At 39.2% G+C, this 18,656-nt stretch overlaps 2 protein-coding genes across 2 annotated transcripts in view; one reads left to right on the top strand and one right to left on the bottom strand.

Annotated features, from left to right (window-relative positions):
• plek (pleckstrin) overlaps positions 1-2,738 on the bottom strand; it is a 5,475-nt gene extending 2,737 nt beyond the window's left edge. Inside the window, exons 1-4 of the mRNA XM_077496284.1 lie at positions 1,764-2,738; positions 488-643; positions 225-406; positions 46-137 (exon numbers count right to left, since the gene is read on the bottom strand). Of these exons, the coding sequence (XP_077352410.1) occupies positions 46-137; positions 225-406; positions 488-643; positions 1,764-1,805 (472 nt within the window). The 5' untranslated portion in view covers positions 1,806-2,738. The remainder of the gene's footprint in view (positions 1-45; positions 138-224; positions 407-487; positions 644-1,763) is intronic.
• An 843-nt stretch (positions 2,739-3,581) lies between these two features.
• avpi1 (arginine vasopressin induced 1) lies at positions 3,582-5,554 on the top strand. Its single transcript, XM_077496302.1, has 3 exons — positions 3,582-3,928; positions 4,627-4,993; positions 5,055-5,554. Exons 2-3 carry the CDS (start codon positions 4,671-4,673, stop codon positions 5,308-5,310), a joined length of 579 nt encoding a protein of 192 aa, XP_077352428.1. The 5' UTR covers positions 3,582-3,928; positions 4,627-4,670; the 3' UTR covers positions 5,311-5,554.
• The last annotated feature ends 13,102 nt before the right edge of the window (positions 5,555-18,656 follow it).

Below are 18,656 nucleotides of genomic sequence, written 5' to 3'. Positions count from 1 at the left end.
GAAACAAAAAATAGAAAGCTTGGCATAGGCACAAAAAGCGACTACCAGTGAAGCAGTGGTTGAAGATTTTCTTCTCTTGCTCCAGTTTCAACTCCTTTACCCCTTCATCTTGGTCTCTCAGTTGAGTGTACAGCTCACTAATGGAACATAATGGAAATTCATTACAATATGGTGCAAGAACATTTACTTTTTGGTTTGGTCTGAGTAGACTGTCGAAACCCTACGTCAGGTTGATAGTGTCGGGCAGACGAATGGAACGTCTGGTGGACTTCCTGGCGAACCTTTTGCCCCCTTGTAAGCATTGTACAGCCCTCTTGATGTCCTTTACCCACAATTCCCTCTCCTCCATGTGCGATGCTTGGAAGAAATGATCCTGTTTCTTTTTGGTGGTGATCTTGAACACCAACTGAAGAGTAAAATTTACTTTGACATGCATTTCTGTTGCAAGCAGTGTGTGTGTGTGTGTGTGTATACGACATGGACATACCATTCTGTTGCCACAGTCCTGACAAGGACTGATGAGCGTGGCCCCCTTCAGTGGGATCATCCCTTTGGGAGACTGGTCTGTTTTCTTCTTGTAGAATTCCAGCCCGTCTTCAGACAGTACCGCCCACACAGCGGTCCAGTAGTTCAACAGTGAGCTCTTTGAGTCACCAAAACATGACATTTATTCAATTAATATTTATTTGCACGTTATAATCTTCTGGGCGTAACTGTCAATATGATGATGGATTGAATGGGGCTGATTATCAGTCAAGACATTTTAACTATCTGTCTCACTATCTCACTCTGTATCTCTCTCTTGTGTGTTAAATAAGTATTCGAAATCCTTTCTGAGAGCCGCAAGATGACAGTTGTAAATTTGGTCCGTCTTTAAAAGAGAGATTTTGGAAGTTTTAACTTTTTACTCGACAAAAGTTTTACTTTTTTCATTAGATATATTAGTTCAGGTTTATGTCAAAGCTAGGTGGCTAGCTAACTAGTTACATCCATCTAGTTAGATGTATAGCCTGTAGCCCAACATAAACAAGGCAGGCTTTATTTCTAAGTGTCATATCGTAAACCACTGTACATATTCACAGTTTAAACATTAACATTGGTTATATATAAAATAAAAACTTCCATAAGTGTTTGAAATTAAGCTGTTTCTAAAATATTAAATGTGACTGTGATCAGTTAAATACCACTGAACTGTACTTAACACGTTTACATGAACTAGATTTTTTATTTTTTTTTAAATACTTCACTTGGGCAATATGAACATGTAATTGTTTCTTTTGCAACTAGGGGGAGCCCACATAATACTTGCAGCACTATTCTAGTCAAAATTTTACTCAAAGGCTTAGAAATTAATATTTTGTATCAAGGCAAGACTCTTAGTTGATCAAAGTTACAATTCTGTGTTCAACATTACTTTAATTTGCAATTCCATCAAACGCAAGAGTTTGCCTTTGTCATTTTATCCCTGCAAGAAGAGATTGTACAAGTGCATTCTACACGTTCTTATAACTAAATGACGTCACACTTAAAACTAAACACGAGCTGCCTCATGATCCTCCTTCATATCTAATTGCTGAGTTACGTGGGGCAGAAAGTACACAAATAACCTTGGGGAATGAGCCACATTCTGCTTCACAAAGACTCCTCACGTGGCAGCCTACTCTGGTGTCACTCCAGTACACTTGTCTTCAGTGTAGTACAGTACATTGAATAAAATGGTGACTTTCTCTGTCTGTTCTGTATGAGGAAGTGATTGTTCTTACCTTTTTCACCAAGTAGCCCTCTCTGATCTGTTGAGGCTCCATCACGAGTTTATTGTTTTACTGTAACCTCTTCGCAGAGCCAGTTCACTGACTTTTCTTTCACTTTAAATTCGTCTGACCGCTTGTCATGAAAACCACAGTCAAATGAGCAGGAAGTGGCCAACGGGTGTGTGTATGTGTGACAGATGAGCTGGCCATCTACTTCCTCTTTTTGACAGCTGACATTTCTATAAATCACTCGGCTTTTGACACTTTTTGGAACATGACTCATTTTACAAATACTGTTTATCCACGTTGTGGTGTTTTTCCCCTTCATTGAGCAACATTTACTGAATGCAGTACTACTGTAAAGTAAAAGTTTGAACTGTGACGCTTTGATGTCAATAACCTTTTCCTATATGATGAAAGACTTTTTTTTTTTTCGCCTTTGTTTTTAGTTTTGGTGGTCATGATTAATATGTTTGTGGGGGAAATAGAGACAAGACACTATTCCTTCATGACTGACACAGGCTGAATTTAGGGATGCATACACTTCAGTCTGTCTTCATCACAGGTTCCTGTTTGATTGCGTAAACTTGTACAAAAGTAAAATGACTAATAAAAATGTGTACTTGAAAGTCAAATGTCATTGACTCATTACTGATGCATAAGTACGACTAAAATGGAAGTATATACAAAAGTTAACTATAAAAAAAAAAAAAAAACAACCTTTGACATGCACAAGAACCTCAATCATTTGTATTAAAACAATCTTATGACCGCCGTGAGGGTAATCATTATATAAAATGGATGTTTGACTAAAAAAAAAAAAGCATTCCTCCTATAATTTACTTTTACTTCAAATGTTGTGATTCAAAGAAATGGAAATCATTAAACAAAGTTTAACTAAACTAAAAACAACAAAAAACAAAGCCAACTAAAAGTAAGAAAGAAATTATCACACTGAATTTGTTTTTGAGTTTGTTTTAATATATATATATATATATATATATATATATATATATATATATATATATATATATATATATATATATATATATATATATATATATATATATATATATATTGAAAACGAGTTACATCTATTTCCATACATATTACTGGTCCTTTTTAATCGAAAAAAACGTGTAATACAAAAATAAAATGCTAGTAGTCATAAGCATGTGGCCCAAACATTTGCATTGGAATGCTAATTCTCAAACATACAATTTAATTTGTCTTCCAATATGGTTCTTTTATAAGTAAAAAGTACAAAATGGAAGTTGTAGTGAACAAATGCTGACGAAAACCATGAATATAATTTATCATTGATCATTTGTACTAAAATAAAACTAATAAATGTATTTTCCTTTTTTCTTAAAACGAGAGATGTTCTTTAACCAATTAAATTAATTGTTGGTTACATTATAATTTGTTGCATTAAAAATTTATAACAATATGTCCATCCTCTGTTTTCACGTTGATTCATATTATTACTGGTGTTTTGAATAATTGCACACGCAGTGATGGTCCCCGAAAACCAAATCACTGTTGTTGTAACGTTGCTTGTGCTCCTCTAGAGGTTGCCATTAAACACCGTACGCACATTTTAAACGAGGCGCAACTAACAAGTGTGGTGGGAGGTGAAGGAAAAAAACCAAACAAACCGCAGTTGGTGACGTGGCGGCCTACGTCACCTTTGCAATGCATTTGCCATTTTGTTATGTCGGGAAAACATTCAACCCTTTACCAGCGCGTGCAAAATAACGAATAGAAGGCCCCTGTAATTACGACCATGGGGTTAAACGTCACTTCATGCGCGCAGGATGCTCACGCCATGCAGACTAAACAAACCACTCGTGCCAGTCTTCCCCATTGACGTCAATGGACTGGACTAGACTGACGTGTTTACAGGGGCGTTGCCATGCCTACATCACGCCTCTTCAACCTCCTGATTGGGCGTTGTAGAGATTTTTCCCGCCTACTTTGGTGAACGCTCTTCTCTCATTGGCTTTTGGTGCGACAAGCGATTTTAACCGGCTCAAGGGCACAAATAGATCACCGGGGAACGAACAAAAATGCTGCACGTCACGCACCGTGGCAGCTTTTATTGAAAAACAACTCGGCACAAAGCTGCTGCATCGATGGAAATGCGCCACAAGTGACTACTTTTGATGCACATTTGGGTAAGTACATATCATTTTGTGTCACACTGTAGGATTCAGACTTACTTAAACGTTTAGAATCAGCTAATTATATAGTGGTCAAATGTTTTTGTGAATAAATATTTTATTTCGTCAGAATTATTTGAATAGAGCTGTTTTGCAGTGGCAGTTGTTTTGTCATCAGACTGCTGATAAAAGACACGTGAGAGAAGAATGATGTCCTTTCATAACTGCTGCACATAGAATAAGCAAAACAATAAAATAAATAATTATATTGCATACTGGTAAATACCACACTAGCCTATCAAAATTTAATTTTAATGTGTAATTACTGTCAATACTCAACCTAACTTGATCTGTGACCCATATTGAGCACCATTTTTTTGTTACCGTGTTGAGTGATCTGCTTGTGTCCCACTTACAAGTACAAGCTGCAATGGAACATGCTTTTCTAGTGGAGCAAATAAGTAGGGCTTAAGTTCCTCAGCAACAGACCAGAACAGTAATGCCACGGATCCTTTTTTTAGCATGATAGCAATATGTTTTGGTTCTGTGATTATCAACAAATGTCTCCTGTTTGTGCCACTAGTATCTTTCTTTGATGGCAGAAAACACAAAAGGGGAAATGTCAATGTTGGAGTTACTTTCAAAGCCGCTAATATCTCATCCGTCACTCAATATATTCACATTGTGACTTTAAAACTTGCATCCTCTTACAGCAGAGCCCTTGTATGCCACCTTGCCCTGCATTTTTTTCCCCCGGATGGATAGCGGGCCCGCATCCCCTCCTTCCTCGGTGGTGGCCGGCCCCTCCACCCTGTGGCGCCTGGCCGAGAGACGAGCACGCAAGGCCGGCTCTGGGAATATCTTCAGCAACGTGAACCTGTGGCAGCTCCAGAGACTTTTCAGGGCAGCCGGCGACCAGGATGCGGAGCAGAGGGCCCAGCTGGTTTGGGCCCACAGGGATGAGACTGAGCTAGCCCAAGCTTTGGTGGGACTGAGGACCCGGAGTCACCGCAGAGGCCTGAGGACTAGCGGCAGGGACGTACTGGGAACACACTGGCTGCGGGCTTTCAACCATCTCAGGTAACAGTCAGCGATACGGTGGCATAGTGAACCCGTGCAATAATATGTTCCTTTCATTTAGAATTGGAGAAGGCTTCCCAAGCAGCCAGGAAAACTCTGGTGACGAGGCCGATGCGGAGGCTGCAGCTCACAGCGGCGAAGGTCCACATGAGCACACTACAACAGAGCTAACAGGAAGAACTACAGGGACTTCAGCGGTACTAAACGAGAGTCGAGGCTTCAGAAGGTCATCGGAGAGACCACCTCGAGCTGGTTCAGGCGCTTGCAGAGGTGGTGAAGGCGACCCTGAGAGATATCTCCACAGAATACAACACTAGCGGTGTGAAGTTGTTAAAGGAGTGATACCTCCACAGAGTACAACACTAATAGGGTTAATTTATGCAATATTTATAGCCTACAAGTGATTTTATACGCTATTTACTGTAATTATACCTTGACTACTGCCTTAGTGATAGACTATGGTGTGTTTCAATTTGTAGAGCTCTAATGTAAATCAAAGACCCCTTGTACCAGCATAGAAACATTAATGAATGTATTGTAATAAAGTGTTTATTTACGGTACTGCTGTGTCTTCGGCTTTGTTTTTTATTTATTCTTTTAACCAGGCATACTTATGAATTAAAGATCCAGCATTAAACTTTGTGTCAGGTTCACGGCCATATGTTCATGTCAACTACATTTGTTGAAGCAAAATTAGAACAACCAATTAACCGTTTGTTTTGTGTAGTTCTTTCAAACACCAACCTAGTTTATTGTGCCACTTTTAGATTTGTTTGCATGTGATACGTTCACATAGGTCAAGCGTAAACACGTGGGAGTACTGTAAACACTCACTGGTCTATTCATTAGTATTATTACCTAACGTAGCTAGTTTTAGTGTTACTAATACATTTTGATGCATCAGGTCACATATAAATATGCAGTAATTTGAAAATGTAAATAAAAACTTATCCGCTGATAAGAGGACACGTCACAACTGTCAGTTTGACAGCTATGACGCCGAAACTAGTCAAGGTAAACAGAACCTTTTGTCTTTAAAAATAAATAAATAAATAAATGTATAGATTTGAAGACAAGAGAAATCTTTTTGACCAACCTTTTAACCAAAACTTGCCTCGTTGGACGTTGATGATGGCGGCCAGTGTCTGACGTACATCTGTAATGTTCCTAAAAGTCGCTAGATGGCGCTACTGTTCTTAATTTAAAAGGACAGACAAGCAGAGTGGAACGAAGTTCATACTTGTTGGGCGCAGACGTTTAGATCGAGCACTGCAGAAGAAGTAAGACATATATTTTTGTGCAGCCGAATGCATGTAAATAGATCATTATTTGCAAAGTTATGATCTCAGATTCGGGCAGCTTGAATAATACATTTCTCCAGCAGGCCTAAATGTGATAATGTAGCTACTGATCCTTTCACCCAGACCTCTCCTTCAAGGTTAAGCAAGAGAAGGCGGAGGAGCAACAGGAAAAGCATATGGTGTGCTTGAGAAAACCAAGGGAATAAATAAAACAAACATTACTAAAGGGCACATAGCTACTGCAGAAAACAAACTTTTCAACTGCTTGTATACACCGACTGTATCTGGTCCTCTGGTGTGTCAGCCCAGCCTACCCCAGCAAGTATCAAACTACACAACAGAGTACATTTTCTCATGAGCTGGATCCGACTGACCTGCATGGTGGTACAGTGCTGAAAATAGTGGTGCCTCCACTTTCTAGTCTAATTCATTCCGTGACCACATTCATAACGAAAAAAACCCCCATCAAAATAAATGGAAATATCATTGATCTGTTCCATCACTCCAAAAACCATGAACACAATTTTATGATGATGATGATGATGATACTGTACACATTGTTGTAAAACAGTTCTACAGAATGAAATCATTAAAGGTGCTTGAGCATAACAATAATAATAAATACCAAATTCCACAAACAAATAAAAATAAGAAAAATAACAGAAGTACAATGCAATGCAACTTTTTATTGCAATTTTTGCAAAATGACAGTATTTAAAACCTCAAAATGTTTTCACTATGTACATTAATAATTGTGTAAGATACAAAAAATAGTAAATGTATCAATATACAAACTTTGATATATCGTAAAACTTTGGCAATAAGGTGATTCACAGATAATGTGAATAGTGTGCAAAAAAAACTTCACTAAATAACTTAGGAACATAACGGCAACTACTTAAAATAGTGCACGCCGGGACCTCCTTGCAGCAAAGGCATCAATTGGTGCGTCAAAGGATAGCTGCCTGGATACTTCTTGATTGATGCTGATAAGTGCCAGTCTAGTTAGCCGTTCTTGTGACATGGTAGACCTTAAATAGTTTTTTATTAGTTTAAGCTTGGAAAAGCATCTCTCAGCTGATGCTACAATCACTGGTATGGTAGCGGCCACTCTGAGTGCTACCCACATGTTGGGATAGATTTCTCTAAGTTTTTTCTCCTCTAGAAAAACTAAAAGTTCCATGCTTGACATATTGGATTTTGGCCAGGTAAGAAATGACTGCATCTCTGCTAAGAGTTTTTTTTTTGTTTTTTGTTTTTATTAGAGTACATATTGCACAAATAAGTAGACCCCGAGAAAAAGTCTTGTTAATTCCAGGCCTAGCAGACATGTTGCTACCCATAACAGTCACGGAGCTCATAGAAAATACTAGATGTAGTCGTTTTTGTTGTGGGTTGCTTTTTTTTTTTTTTTTTTTTTTGCATTAGTTAATTTGATTAAATTGAAGATTTTATCATCTATGCATCCTAATACAACCTTACTTTCATGTTGTGAGTCAAGTGCGTATTCTACAATAAACATTTTGTCAATATTTTGGAAATTGTTCTTATGTTTATTGAGATATTGAACATCCATCCATCCATCCATTTTCTTGACCGCTTTTTCCTCACAAGGGTCGCGGGGAGATATTGAACAAAATCTTTACATTTTTCAAAGGTGGTATACTCATATATGCCGAGCACTGTACATGATGCAGCAATAGCTGATATAACTGAAATAGTCACCTGGATCTAGAAGATCGAGCTTTGTGTCACTCAAAGTACTGCTGATTGGTGCTTGACTGGCTGTTGCTTCAGCTGTACATTAAACTAAATACATCACTTCAAATTATTTTGGTGTTAAAGCAGGGAAAACAAATCCATTTGCATTATGATAGAATACAATGTCAGAAATTATGGCTGTTTGTATTAAATGCACCATCCATGCACTTACATTCAGTAGCCTTTGGTGAAGATGACACTGAAGGATTGTTTACCACAGCTTCTGCAGGTGCTTGTTGTGGCTGCAAATATTTTCTCAGCACATCTAGTTAAAAAAAAAATGCATTTACTATATCTATGTTTACATTAAACCAGCACATAATTCTTATTTTCAATAAATTAATAAATCAATGTGGTTATGTGAAACAATGACTTGTGCAAATCCATTTGCAGGTATCTGGACTTACTAGCTGTTTTAGTTTAAACTCAGCAAGCGTTGCCCCACTCTTGTGTGCAAAGTAGCTACTAGCATGGATGTAATGGTGCAGTAAACAAGTTACAAGCAAGCTAAGAAGCTAACGCTATTTTCGTGTTTATTTTATAAACAATGATGATTGACTGACATACATACCTCTACCCTGGGCCCGTTTTTCCTCCTCCTCGTTTCGCCGCTTTCTTAATGCAGCACGTGAAGGCTTGGACCTTTTCATTGTTGTCGATGTCAATGTATAAACAACACAAGTGTGCCAACCATCTATCTATCTTTCTAAAGTGCTGCCACTACACTCTGAGATGATATACGACCCCTCCCCCTACCTTTCATTGTAAGCGGCAGCAGCGGGTCAGGTTCAGGGCGCCAGGACAGCAGGTCGTGAACTCACAGTCATTTATTTGAAATAGAAGTAATGAAAAAAAAAGGAACTCAATAAAATATATTTGCTATATAACATTTTATGCTAGAAAACACGAGAGGGGGGAGGGCTTTTTGTGTTTGTGTTTTTAAATGTTATTTTTTTTTCCTTTCTGCAATTTGGCGCCCCCTCCACAAGATGGCGCCCTAGGCGACCGCCTCGCTCGCCTGTAGCCTGGGCCCTGACTTGGAGGTGCAACACAGTTTGAAAGAAATCAGAGTTATCGCATCTATACTGTGATGACCTTGTGGAGCTCAGTTTATTAGTTTCGCACTTTACGACAAGTCATCAAACTTTGCTGCCGTCTTCCGCCAGACCGCCAACATGCAATAACAAAAACGCACATATTTTGAAATTTATCTGCACCCCACACTACAATGTCGTACCATCAGACAAAATCTCTGGGACAAGTTTGCCATTGAAGGACACATGGAAGGCCAAAATGACCTTAAAATGGCCGCCTCAAATGAAAATGGAAGCAATCGCTTTGGCATGATGTGGCCCTTCGAAAATATGACGAATGACCACGACAAGCTTGCTATGTATGCAATCCAGTTGTAATGCTACATGATGTAGCATTAGCGGTACGTTACATTGAGCTATGTTGGGGGCCCTAAGATAGCATATCTTCCCCATTTAAATAGGTTAAGCATGTATATTTATCTGGCTCTGTAACAATGAGTTGAAAGTATTTGACCCATGACTTACTTAACCAATGCGTTTCCAAACACGTACACTTTTATCATGTTTTATTACATATGTTGAGTAAAAGCAAAAAATCATCCAAATATCAGACCGCCGTAATAAAAACAGAAAGAATTCACCAGATGCCCTCATCAGTTTCTTTTTGTTCCCAGCGGGTGCGTTTGTGTTCAGGGACACGCAGACATCTGCCGAATACTGAAGACCTAACACTGAAAAGCTCAGCTATGAGGTAATCTTTTTCAAATTCCCTAATTTTGGATGCAGTCTGTTAGTCAGTAGCACAGTTCCTGGCTGAATGCTTTAAATATTACACATGACATTTTGACTGATGATGGCACTGTGATGAAGCTTCATCTAAATCTATAGAAGGCACGGCTCATTCTTCACTGTTAGCACAGTGGAAGAGTGAGAGACACACATGGCGTGATTCATCGATTGCGAGACGGTGTGAAATTGGAGAAAATAATGTATTTTTATTTAAATCCATGTTCATTGCTGCTTTCATTAATTAGTTAAACTTGAATTTAGTTCATTTTGGAAAGCTTTAAAGTTAGTTTGATACCGCTTCCCTAAAAATGTGAAACTTCACAGAGTAACTTTGATCCGTATCCTTTAGTGATACTTCTCCTTTCTTGATGTCCAAGGGTGGCTCCAGGCCAGATTGGAATGACAGGTGCACGGAAGCAAAGGAAACCGAGTCAAAGAGAGGAAGTGACACCCTTTATGCAAGTCTCAGCTGTGTGAGCGTGTGACTGACGAGGCAAGTTTCGAGATCATACTTGACTGAGGATTATAGAGTTCCAGTGTCCCCGATGCATTGTAATTAGAGCACCGAACGGTAATTAGTGAAATGATATATACAGTATTAATGCTCTGATAATGATCCAAGACCGATGCCGTGCATACATAAACACACACACACACACACACACACACACACACACACACACACACACACACACACACACACACACACCCACACACACACACACACACACACACACACACCCACACACACGCACACCCAGTTTCTATTCATGGAATCACGCAACAGCACGGCACATCACTCATTGTTATTCCTTCCTCTGTCATTGTGCATCTTTGTTCTTATTTCCAGCTCAGTTGCTTGCTCGTTTCAAAAAGGTCCCAGACGACAAAAAAACAAAAAAAACAAAAACCTCACACTTGCATACTCACCTCTCAGGTGAGCATCAGATGTGAGCTAGCAGGAGGTCCTGCTGAGCTGAGCACCTTCTCTCACTTGATGCCGTTTTAAGGGGCTCACACGCAAAAGGACTCTTAAGTTGATCCTCTCGAACCCACACACACTTTTGCTGAGGACTTGAAGATAAAGTTCAAGCTAAGATAATAGCACAGGAAGTGGTTTTTAGGGCATAAAAATGTAAGTTGGTTAAGTTTCATACCAGGAGATGAAATTTGATCGTCCATGAGATTTAAATTCAGAATGTGACAATCGCGAGTTGGGAAACAGAGAAGAGTCTTTACATCCAAAAACTAGGGGAATGCACAATTCTATATGACAGAGCAAAGGCCTATATGACAAAATAAGAGTCACACATTCAGAACCTAAATAAATGACCTACGAGTGCAGGACCATAACAACACAATGGCTCAATAACCCAACCCAAAATTCAGTCAATAAACAATAAACAATAAAATATTTACAGTGAATTGATCAACATTAGACACATTTGGGTTATTTTTAGATGCTTTTTTTTTAGTCAAACACTTTTGTTTTTGCTCCCATTTTTTCCGAGATTAACTCAAGGATTTCAAACCTCTTCCACATATGCAGTATCGCAATTTCTCTCAAATATTGTTCACAAACCAGTGTAAATCTGTGATAGTGAGCACCTCTCCTTTGCCGAGATAATCCTCACTATTAGTGCACAGGTGTGCCTTAGACTGCCCACAATAAAAGGCCACTCTGAAGGGTGCAGTTTTGGTTTATTGGTGGTGGTGGTTGGGGGGGGGGGGGGGGGGGGGGGGGGCTGAGGAATCAGTTATAAACAAGTGCATAAACAAGTGTTGCGTTAATATTTTTGAGTATAAGTGAAATGACATATTTAATTAGCCACTAGTTGCTAGCTAGAGTTCATCAAAGGGGAAGTCACAATAGACAGTAAAATAATTAGGATTATAGATTATAGAAGAACTTTCATTGCACCGTAATAAAAAAAAAAATTAAAAAATGGAATTGGTTAAAAATCACAAGTAAAAGATCTACTTTTGTACTGCAACTTAAATTATATTGACCTTTTGTGAGGAGTTGACAAGTTCTCCGTGCTTGTGTGAATTTTCTCCAGAGTTCTCCCACATTCCAACTTAATTGAAGCCTGAAGCAATAAATGTCCACTGGTGTTAATATTGGTGAGAATAATTGTTTGTGTATACTGTCTGTCTCCTGAGATTGACTTATGACCAGTCCAAGGTCTAGCGTAACTCATCCAAGACCTTGAATCGAAATGGTAGAAAATAGATGGTGGATGAAAAGTGTCTTCTGTTCTGTCTGGTGGATCACATCACCGTTCTACCCCTTATTGCAGCCTTGCCAATGATGAGAGTCGTCATATAAATAAAACTAGGCAGACTGGTACAATCGTCCGCGCACAGAAGGTCAAACTCCTTTCCACATGTGAGACCTTGCCTGTCCGCCTTCACGCTCCGCTGCCTTCAGGCCTGTTCTGGGCTGAGAAGGGACGTGTTCGGCCAACTTCACATCGCATCATATAACACTGTTCACGAGGCGTTCAGGTGAGTCGAGGACAAGCGAGAGGCGAGTTTTACAGTGGATAAATAGAGAAGGTCACATGACCTGTGATTGTCTCGCTCTGTTGTTATTTTGTCCTTTTAGCGGTCAGTTCATTATTGCATTCGATTCATCAGTGCTTTAAATCTTTCGTCAGTGAAATGACAAAACTAGACTTAGCCCACTCTAGTTCTATAGTGGCTCAATTTTAGAAAACATCAATGAATAAACAAATTTGTCTAATAGGGAATAAATTTCGTTCTTACAACAATGATTTATTTTCCTCATGTTGAGATGATCTGATTCATCTTGGGAAAGGTCATGGTGAGTGCTGGCAAAAATAAAGCCAGTCTGTCTATGTTTAGATGTTATTAATCCTCATAAATAATGAATTGGTCCTTGTTAAATATCAGTGTCGACGGCAGCACAGGCAATTTATTGTTTCTATCGAAATGTCAACTCCATCAGTGCTCGTTTTGTCGCCAACTCATCACCGTAAATATTTAAATAACTTCACTGGAAGTGGCCAGTGCGGCACTGCGGGAAGAATCGTTAGGGGAAAAAACCTTACTATTATATTTACTATTCCACCGACTCCAACAATTTTCCATAATTTATTCATAAATCTGGTTGTATTTAGCGCCGCTTTATTGTGACGCGCGCTAACAGCGTGCGTCACATAAAGATCAGCAGGCTAAAGTGGGACAAATTCACATTAACATGTTCCCACTGAGTCGGAACTAAAGAGGAAAAGCACATCTTAATAATTCAGTTCAAAACAGACCTCTGAGCCAGTGACACAATATGCAGAGCATAACCTTGAGCTAATGAGCACATTTGCACGCAAACCCGTCCACAATGCATACACACACATCTGTGCACGCAGACATTGGCCTATGGCATTATAGCATGTGAGAGCAAAGTGCAGGAATGGTGTCAGCCATTGATATTTTCAACCCGTTTTTAAATATTGCACAGAGGGTGTGCTCATATGTGCTGCTTTTATGGATTATTATAAGTAGGGATGTTCGATACCACTTTTTTTCAGACCGATACCGATACCGATACTCAGACCCTCAGTACTCACCGATACTGATACCAGTAGTACATTTTGACAAATAAAAAGAATCACTAAAACATACTTTTAAACAAATATATTTCCTTTAATTTTGACAAAAAAACCAGCACAGTCACTCTTCAATAGTCTTAACGCTCAAAATAAAACACAAAAATACTCTTTTAGTTTAAGATTCACAATTTTGAAGTATTTCCAAACCGGTGAAGTTTTGGTGAAAAACTGCTGCAAGCTAGCGCCAGTTACAGGCAAGGAGGACTCACTTAAAGGTCTTCCCCCCTCTGCCATCGGTCGCTTGTACTCGTCTGCGTCACGAGTACTCGAGTACTTGAAAAAAGGCTGGTATCGGCCCGATACCGATACCTGGTATCGGTACTCGCCCATCCCTAATTATAAGTGTGAGTAGCCACGACAGGTATCAGACAATTTGAGTACAATTTCCTGTTCTATTTTTTGCCCTCACTGGTACACTGCTGTGGTGAAAAACACAAACAGCAAAGCCAAACACTTATTCCAAATTTTATTTATAGTACATAATCTGCTGTCCATACATTTCCGGCTGCACAGGAAAGGCTGCAAGGCCAAGCATAGAACCCTGTTTCGAGCATTTCCAGCAACATCTTTGAAGTCAGCCTGTACTTCTAGGGAGGATATGACAGGGTGCTAAAACGAATGAGATCCTTAATGGGAAAAAAGCCCCCTGAAGCCGTTCATACCTACTTGTGCACCCCCCCACACTCCACCACATACGATGCAAGGTCACCAAGAATATCTGTCATGGATCAGGGAGGAAAAAAAATAAAATGAACCTTCACAACAGACATCTCTCCTCCTCATCACTTTGCACTCCAAAGTCTTTCTTCAAAGGGGATAATTCGAAGGCTACAAATGCAAATGTGTCTGAACACACTTCCCTGCAGGCATTGTCACTTTAAGAAGCCCCAACTTATTTGAGATGCACGGTGGAAGACAAGTGAGGCAAAGAAATTGTTGAAACACTTTAACCCTTTGATACGGTTCAAGTCAAATATGACCTGTTTTGATAGTTGACAGTGATAAAAATAGCCTAAATGTCATTCTTTCAACCTAATATTTGACATTTCCTACAGTACACCAAAAGATAATTTAAATAATTTGATACAGAGAATTCTTCTGAAGATATTCTTTGCCGCTTTTGACCGCCTCCGAAAATGTTTTGTGAACTTCTGAAGGACACCGTGCTGGGCAAAAAGTGACAATCATAACCAGTGTTGCCACAGTTACCTTGAAAAAGTAACTTAGTTACTTTACTGATTACTTGGTTTTAAAAGTAACTAAATTACGTTACTGATTACTTGATTTTAAAAGTAACTAAGTTAGATTAAAAGTTACTTTTTTAGTTACTTTCAGCAGCTGCCGATAACACCATCTCAACATAAAAATAATGCAGTAGAAACGGAGTTCCAAATACTTTATTGAAAGTGCATTTTTAACATGAAAATAAAGTTTTTTTTTATGAAAAACAAAATAGGCAGTCTCTCTTGACTTCTTGTAACGTAAATACTTTTTATAAAACAAAAAATAAAAATCTATCCAGGTTGAAAATGAAAATCCCCTAAATTCCTCTATTGTTTGTTTGTTCCGCTATTCCAGTGTGTACACATGTATCAGTTTAAATATTTATTAGTAGTTATTGACAGTTATAATTAGAGGTGGGAATCTTGGGGCACCTCACGATTCGATTGCGATTACGATTCAGAGGCGACGATTCGATTATAAAACGATTATTGATTTCCCCCCAGGCAGCAGAAAAAAAACAATGTATTTTGGCGCTTTTAATGTTTCGTACATTAGTTACAAAAATAGTACAAAAGTCCTCTCAGGCCTAAATAAACTACTATTTCAGTATCAAGTTAACAGTTCAAAACAGTAAATAAAATACTCAAGTCCTCATTCTGTAACAACAGCTTTTAAGTATATTCAGTCTTCAACAGAATAAAACATAGCATTGAGCAAAAATATATTATTTTTATCCACTCAAAAGTGCACTGAGGTATAAATGAAAGACAATGTGAACTACTACTTCAATACAAATGCCTTAAAAAAAAAAAGTGCTTTCCTGCTTTTTAAGTTGTGTAAAGATGAACATGTAAACATTAAAGTTTCTCAGAGGTACAAAAAAAAAAAAAACCTCAAGTGCTTTTCTGCTTTTTAACTTGTGTAAACATGAACGTGTAAACATTAATGGGATCGTTCGGCTTTTTTAACATGAATCTCAATTTGATCCTCACCTCCCGTGTGTGCGATCAGCGCTGACTTCGGCGTTGGACGAGAGGAAAATAGTCCAGCAAGCTGGCTGGGGTCTCGGAAATAAAGCGTTTTTCTTCTAAAAACTATTTGTTTTCAAAAGCGTGATACATTTCCACCACAATACTCTTTTCTGAATAAAGTCAGACGCCATTACCGCCAGCCACTACTTTTCTGTTCGTTCGTTCGTATCACTGCGCGGCGCCCTGTAGAACGCTAACCGACGCACTGCAGCCAGCTAGCTGATACTTCCGCCTGAAGTTGTTTGCCTTTTCGGAGCAGGTCTGATCTCACGAAGAGGTGGGTTGGTCAGCTCAGCCATGCTTGTTGTTGTTTTGAATCTCGAGGCGTGAGTTGTGGATGTGTACTCTCGGTCCGTCCCAAAAAGCGTCCCGAAGACCGCGCGCGCTACTGCGTTTCAGTTCCGCGTACTTTTCGCTCGTTTCGCTTCCCTTGGCATATTTATATAATCGGAATTTGGACATTTGTGAATCGTTCTCGATTGTTGTACGGCCGAATCGTGAATAATCTAAGAATCGGAAATTTTGCACACCTCTAGTTATAATTGTTTTTTGGTTTGTTTGTTTTTTCTCTTCAAAATAAGGATCAGGAAAACAAAAGGTTGATAATTTAATGTTAAATATAAATATTTAACCTTTAGACAGACACCAACACAATTAAACAGAATATTTGCACATTGTGAAGTATTTCAGAAACATAAATTTAAGACATGAAATAAACCTACCGTCCAGCCAAAAGAAATATGAAGCCACCTTATGGAACAATAAATCTATCAAACACATTTTAACCACTTAATATATGCAAAAATATTTCCAAAAGTTCATTTCCCTTTTTAATCAACAATTTTTGTATTTAACAATTGTTTTTTCTTTTGTCATCACTTTCATTTTTGGTTAATGTATGACATCTTTTTTTGTTTTTTTAATCTGAGACACGATGATGACCACAGAATCACTACTGTTTATATTTTGTTTTTTGGGCTGTCGTAATCGCGGGCACGTCTCAGTTCTCCTATCTGCTGCTCATGCTAGTTGTAGACATTGACAGGGAGCCACAAACTGAGAAATGAGATACTTGCAGTGTGCTTTTAGCTTAGCTGGTGTGTTGGCTGTGGGACATACCTGTGTCGTTTGAATCCATGCATTGGATCGTCACGGGAGTTGTTCTTTTTGGCTCGCGCGCAGTACCAACGCCAAGTGCACCGAGAGGACTCGATAGCCATGGGAAATACCGAGATGTACGGCACCGGCTTCTGCTAACTGTCTCCATTTGTATGTTGTCACTCGTTGCGCGCGCGCGCGCCGTGTCGCGAGCACGGAAACACGGAAGTAGCTTGAATGGTGATGCTACTGAAATGTAAACAAAACAAGTAGAGCACGGCGCAGAACTCTTGCTATTGTTATGAAAACCATAAAGCCTCACTCGCAACCGATACGGTCGTTTAGCTCCCCTTGACGAACGATGGTTCGGTTGAATCGTTTTTTTGTTCCACCCCTACTGAAAACGTAACTTGTCTGACGTCACTCCCACTGGCGAGAGGGCGGAGACGACCTCATCCCATAATGCTTCAGGGACCAGTTGAGGATGTAAATAAATTATTTTTTTTACCACTTTTATGGTCCATAATGCACACTTTTTTTGTTGTGTTGTGTGCCTGTTGGTTAATAAAACTAGTAGTAAAAGTATCATCACTTTTGTTTTGAACGTGCAAACCATTCATGACCAGACCATGGCTGAATTCAGTGTGGTGATCAATGACTTCTGCCTCATCTTCGTAGTTAGCAGTAGTTGTTTGTGACTGTTACAACAGTGAGATAGTTTGCCTTCTGCATGAAAATGTGGAGTAACGCATTGATTCTCTGGACAGTAACTTTAATCAGACTACTTTGTAGAATAAAGTAACGCGTTAGACTATTAGTTACTTTAGAAAGCAACGTTTTTGAGTAACGCGTTACTAAGTAACGCGTTACCGGCAACACTGATCATAACGCATGCATACGAATATAATAAGTTGTTACATTGAGAAGGAAAGTAAATGTAATGAGAGGAAGTGACATCACAGATCACATTTGTTTGGACTAGATTGATTGAGACGGTCACATCTTCATGTTGTGTTTTGGACGCTTCAGGATGACCTTAATGGCAAATGCATCTATTATGACTAACTTTATCAGCATGTAGCGCTTCGAGATATCAATATTCTGCTTGCGATATTTAGTTCTTACTTTTGAGTTTTACATCCAGTCCGCTCAAGGTTCTTAGTCAAGGTTGCTCCGTCAAGTGCTTTCTTCAAGACCGTCTGGATCCAGCAGTGCTCTCTGTTGTTACTTTGTATTTTTGTATGTAAAGCTTCTGTTTCCCATCTCCTGTCTTCTCTGCATTTGGGTCATAATTCAGCACCTCACGTGACGGGTACAGCTATTCCCTATGTTTGTGTGTGTGTGTGTGTGTGTGTGTGTGTATGTGTGTGTGTGTGTGTGTGTGTGTGTGTGTGTGTGTGTGTGTGTGTGTTTTAAAATTCTAATAACATTCAAATTTTCCTCCAACTTTTGGGGGGGTAATGGCTTACTTTATCCATCCATCCATCCATCCATTTTCTTGACCGCTTATTCCTCACAAGGGTCGCGGGGGCTGCTGGCGCCTATCTCAGCTGGCTCTGGGCAGTAGGCGGGGGACACCCTGGACTGGTTGCCAACCAATCGCAGGGCACACAGAGACGAACAACCATCCACACTCACACGCACACCTAGGGACAATTCGGAGCACCCAATTAACCTGCCATGCATGTCTTTGGAATGTGGGAGGAGACCGGAGTACCCGGAGAAGATGGCTTACTTTAATCCTTGTAAAATTACAAATGTATATATATATATATTTATATATCGGTAATATG

Source organism: Festucalex cinctus, chromosome 14 (genome assembly GCF_051991245.1).
Source record: "Festucalex cinctus isolate MCC-2025b chromosome 14, RoL_Fcin_1.0, whole genome shotgun sequence".
NCBI lineage: Eukaryota > Metazoa > Chordata > Actinopteri > Syngnathiformes > Syngnathidae > Festucalex > Festucalex cinctus.
This window is presented reverse-complemented; position numbering and strand designations above follow the sequence as displayed.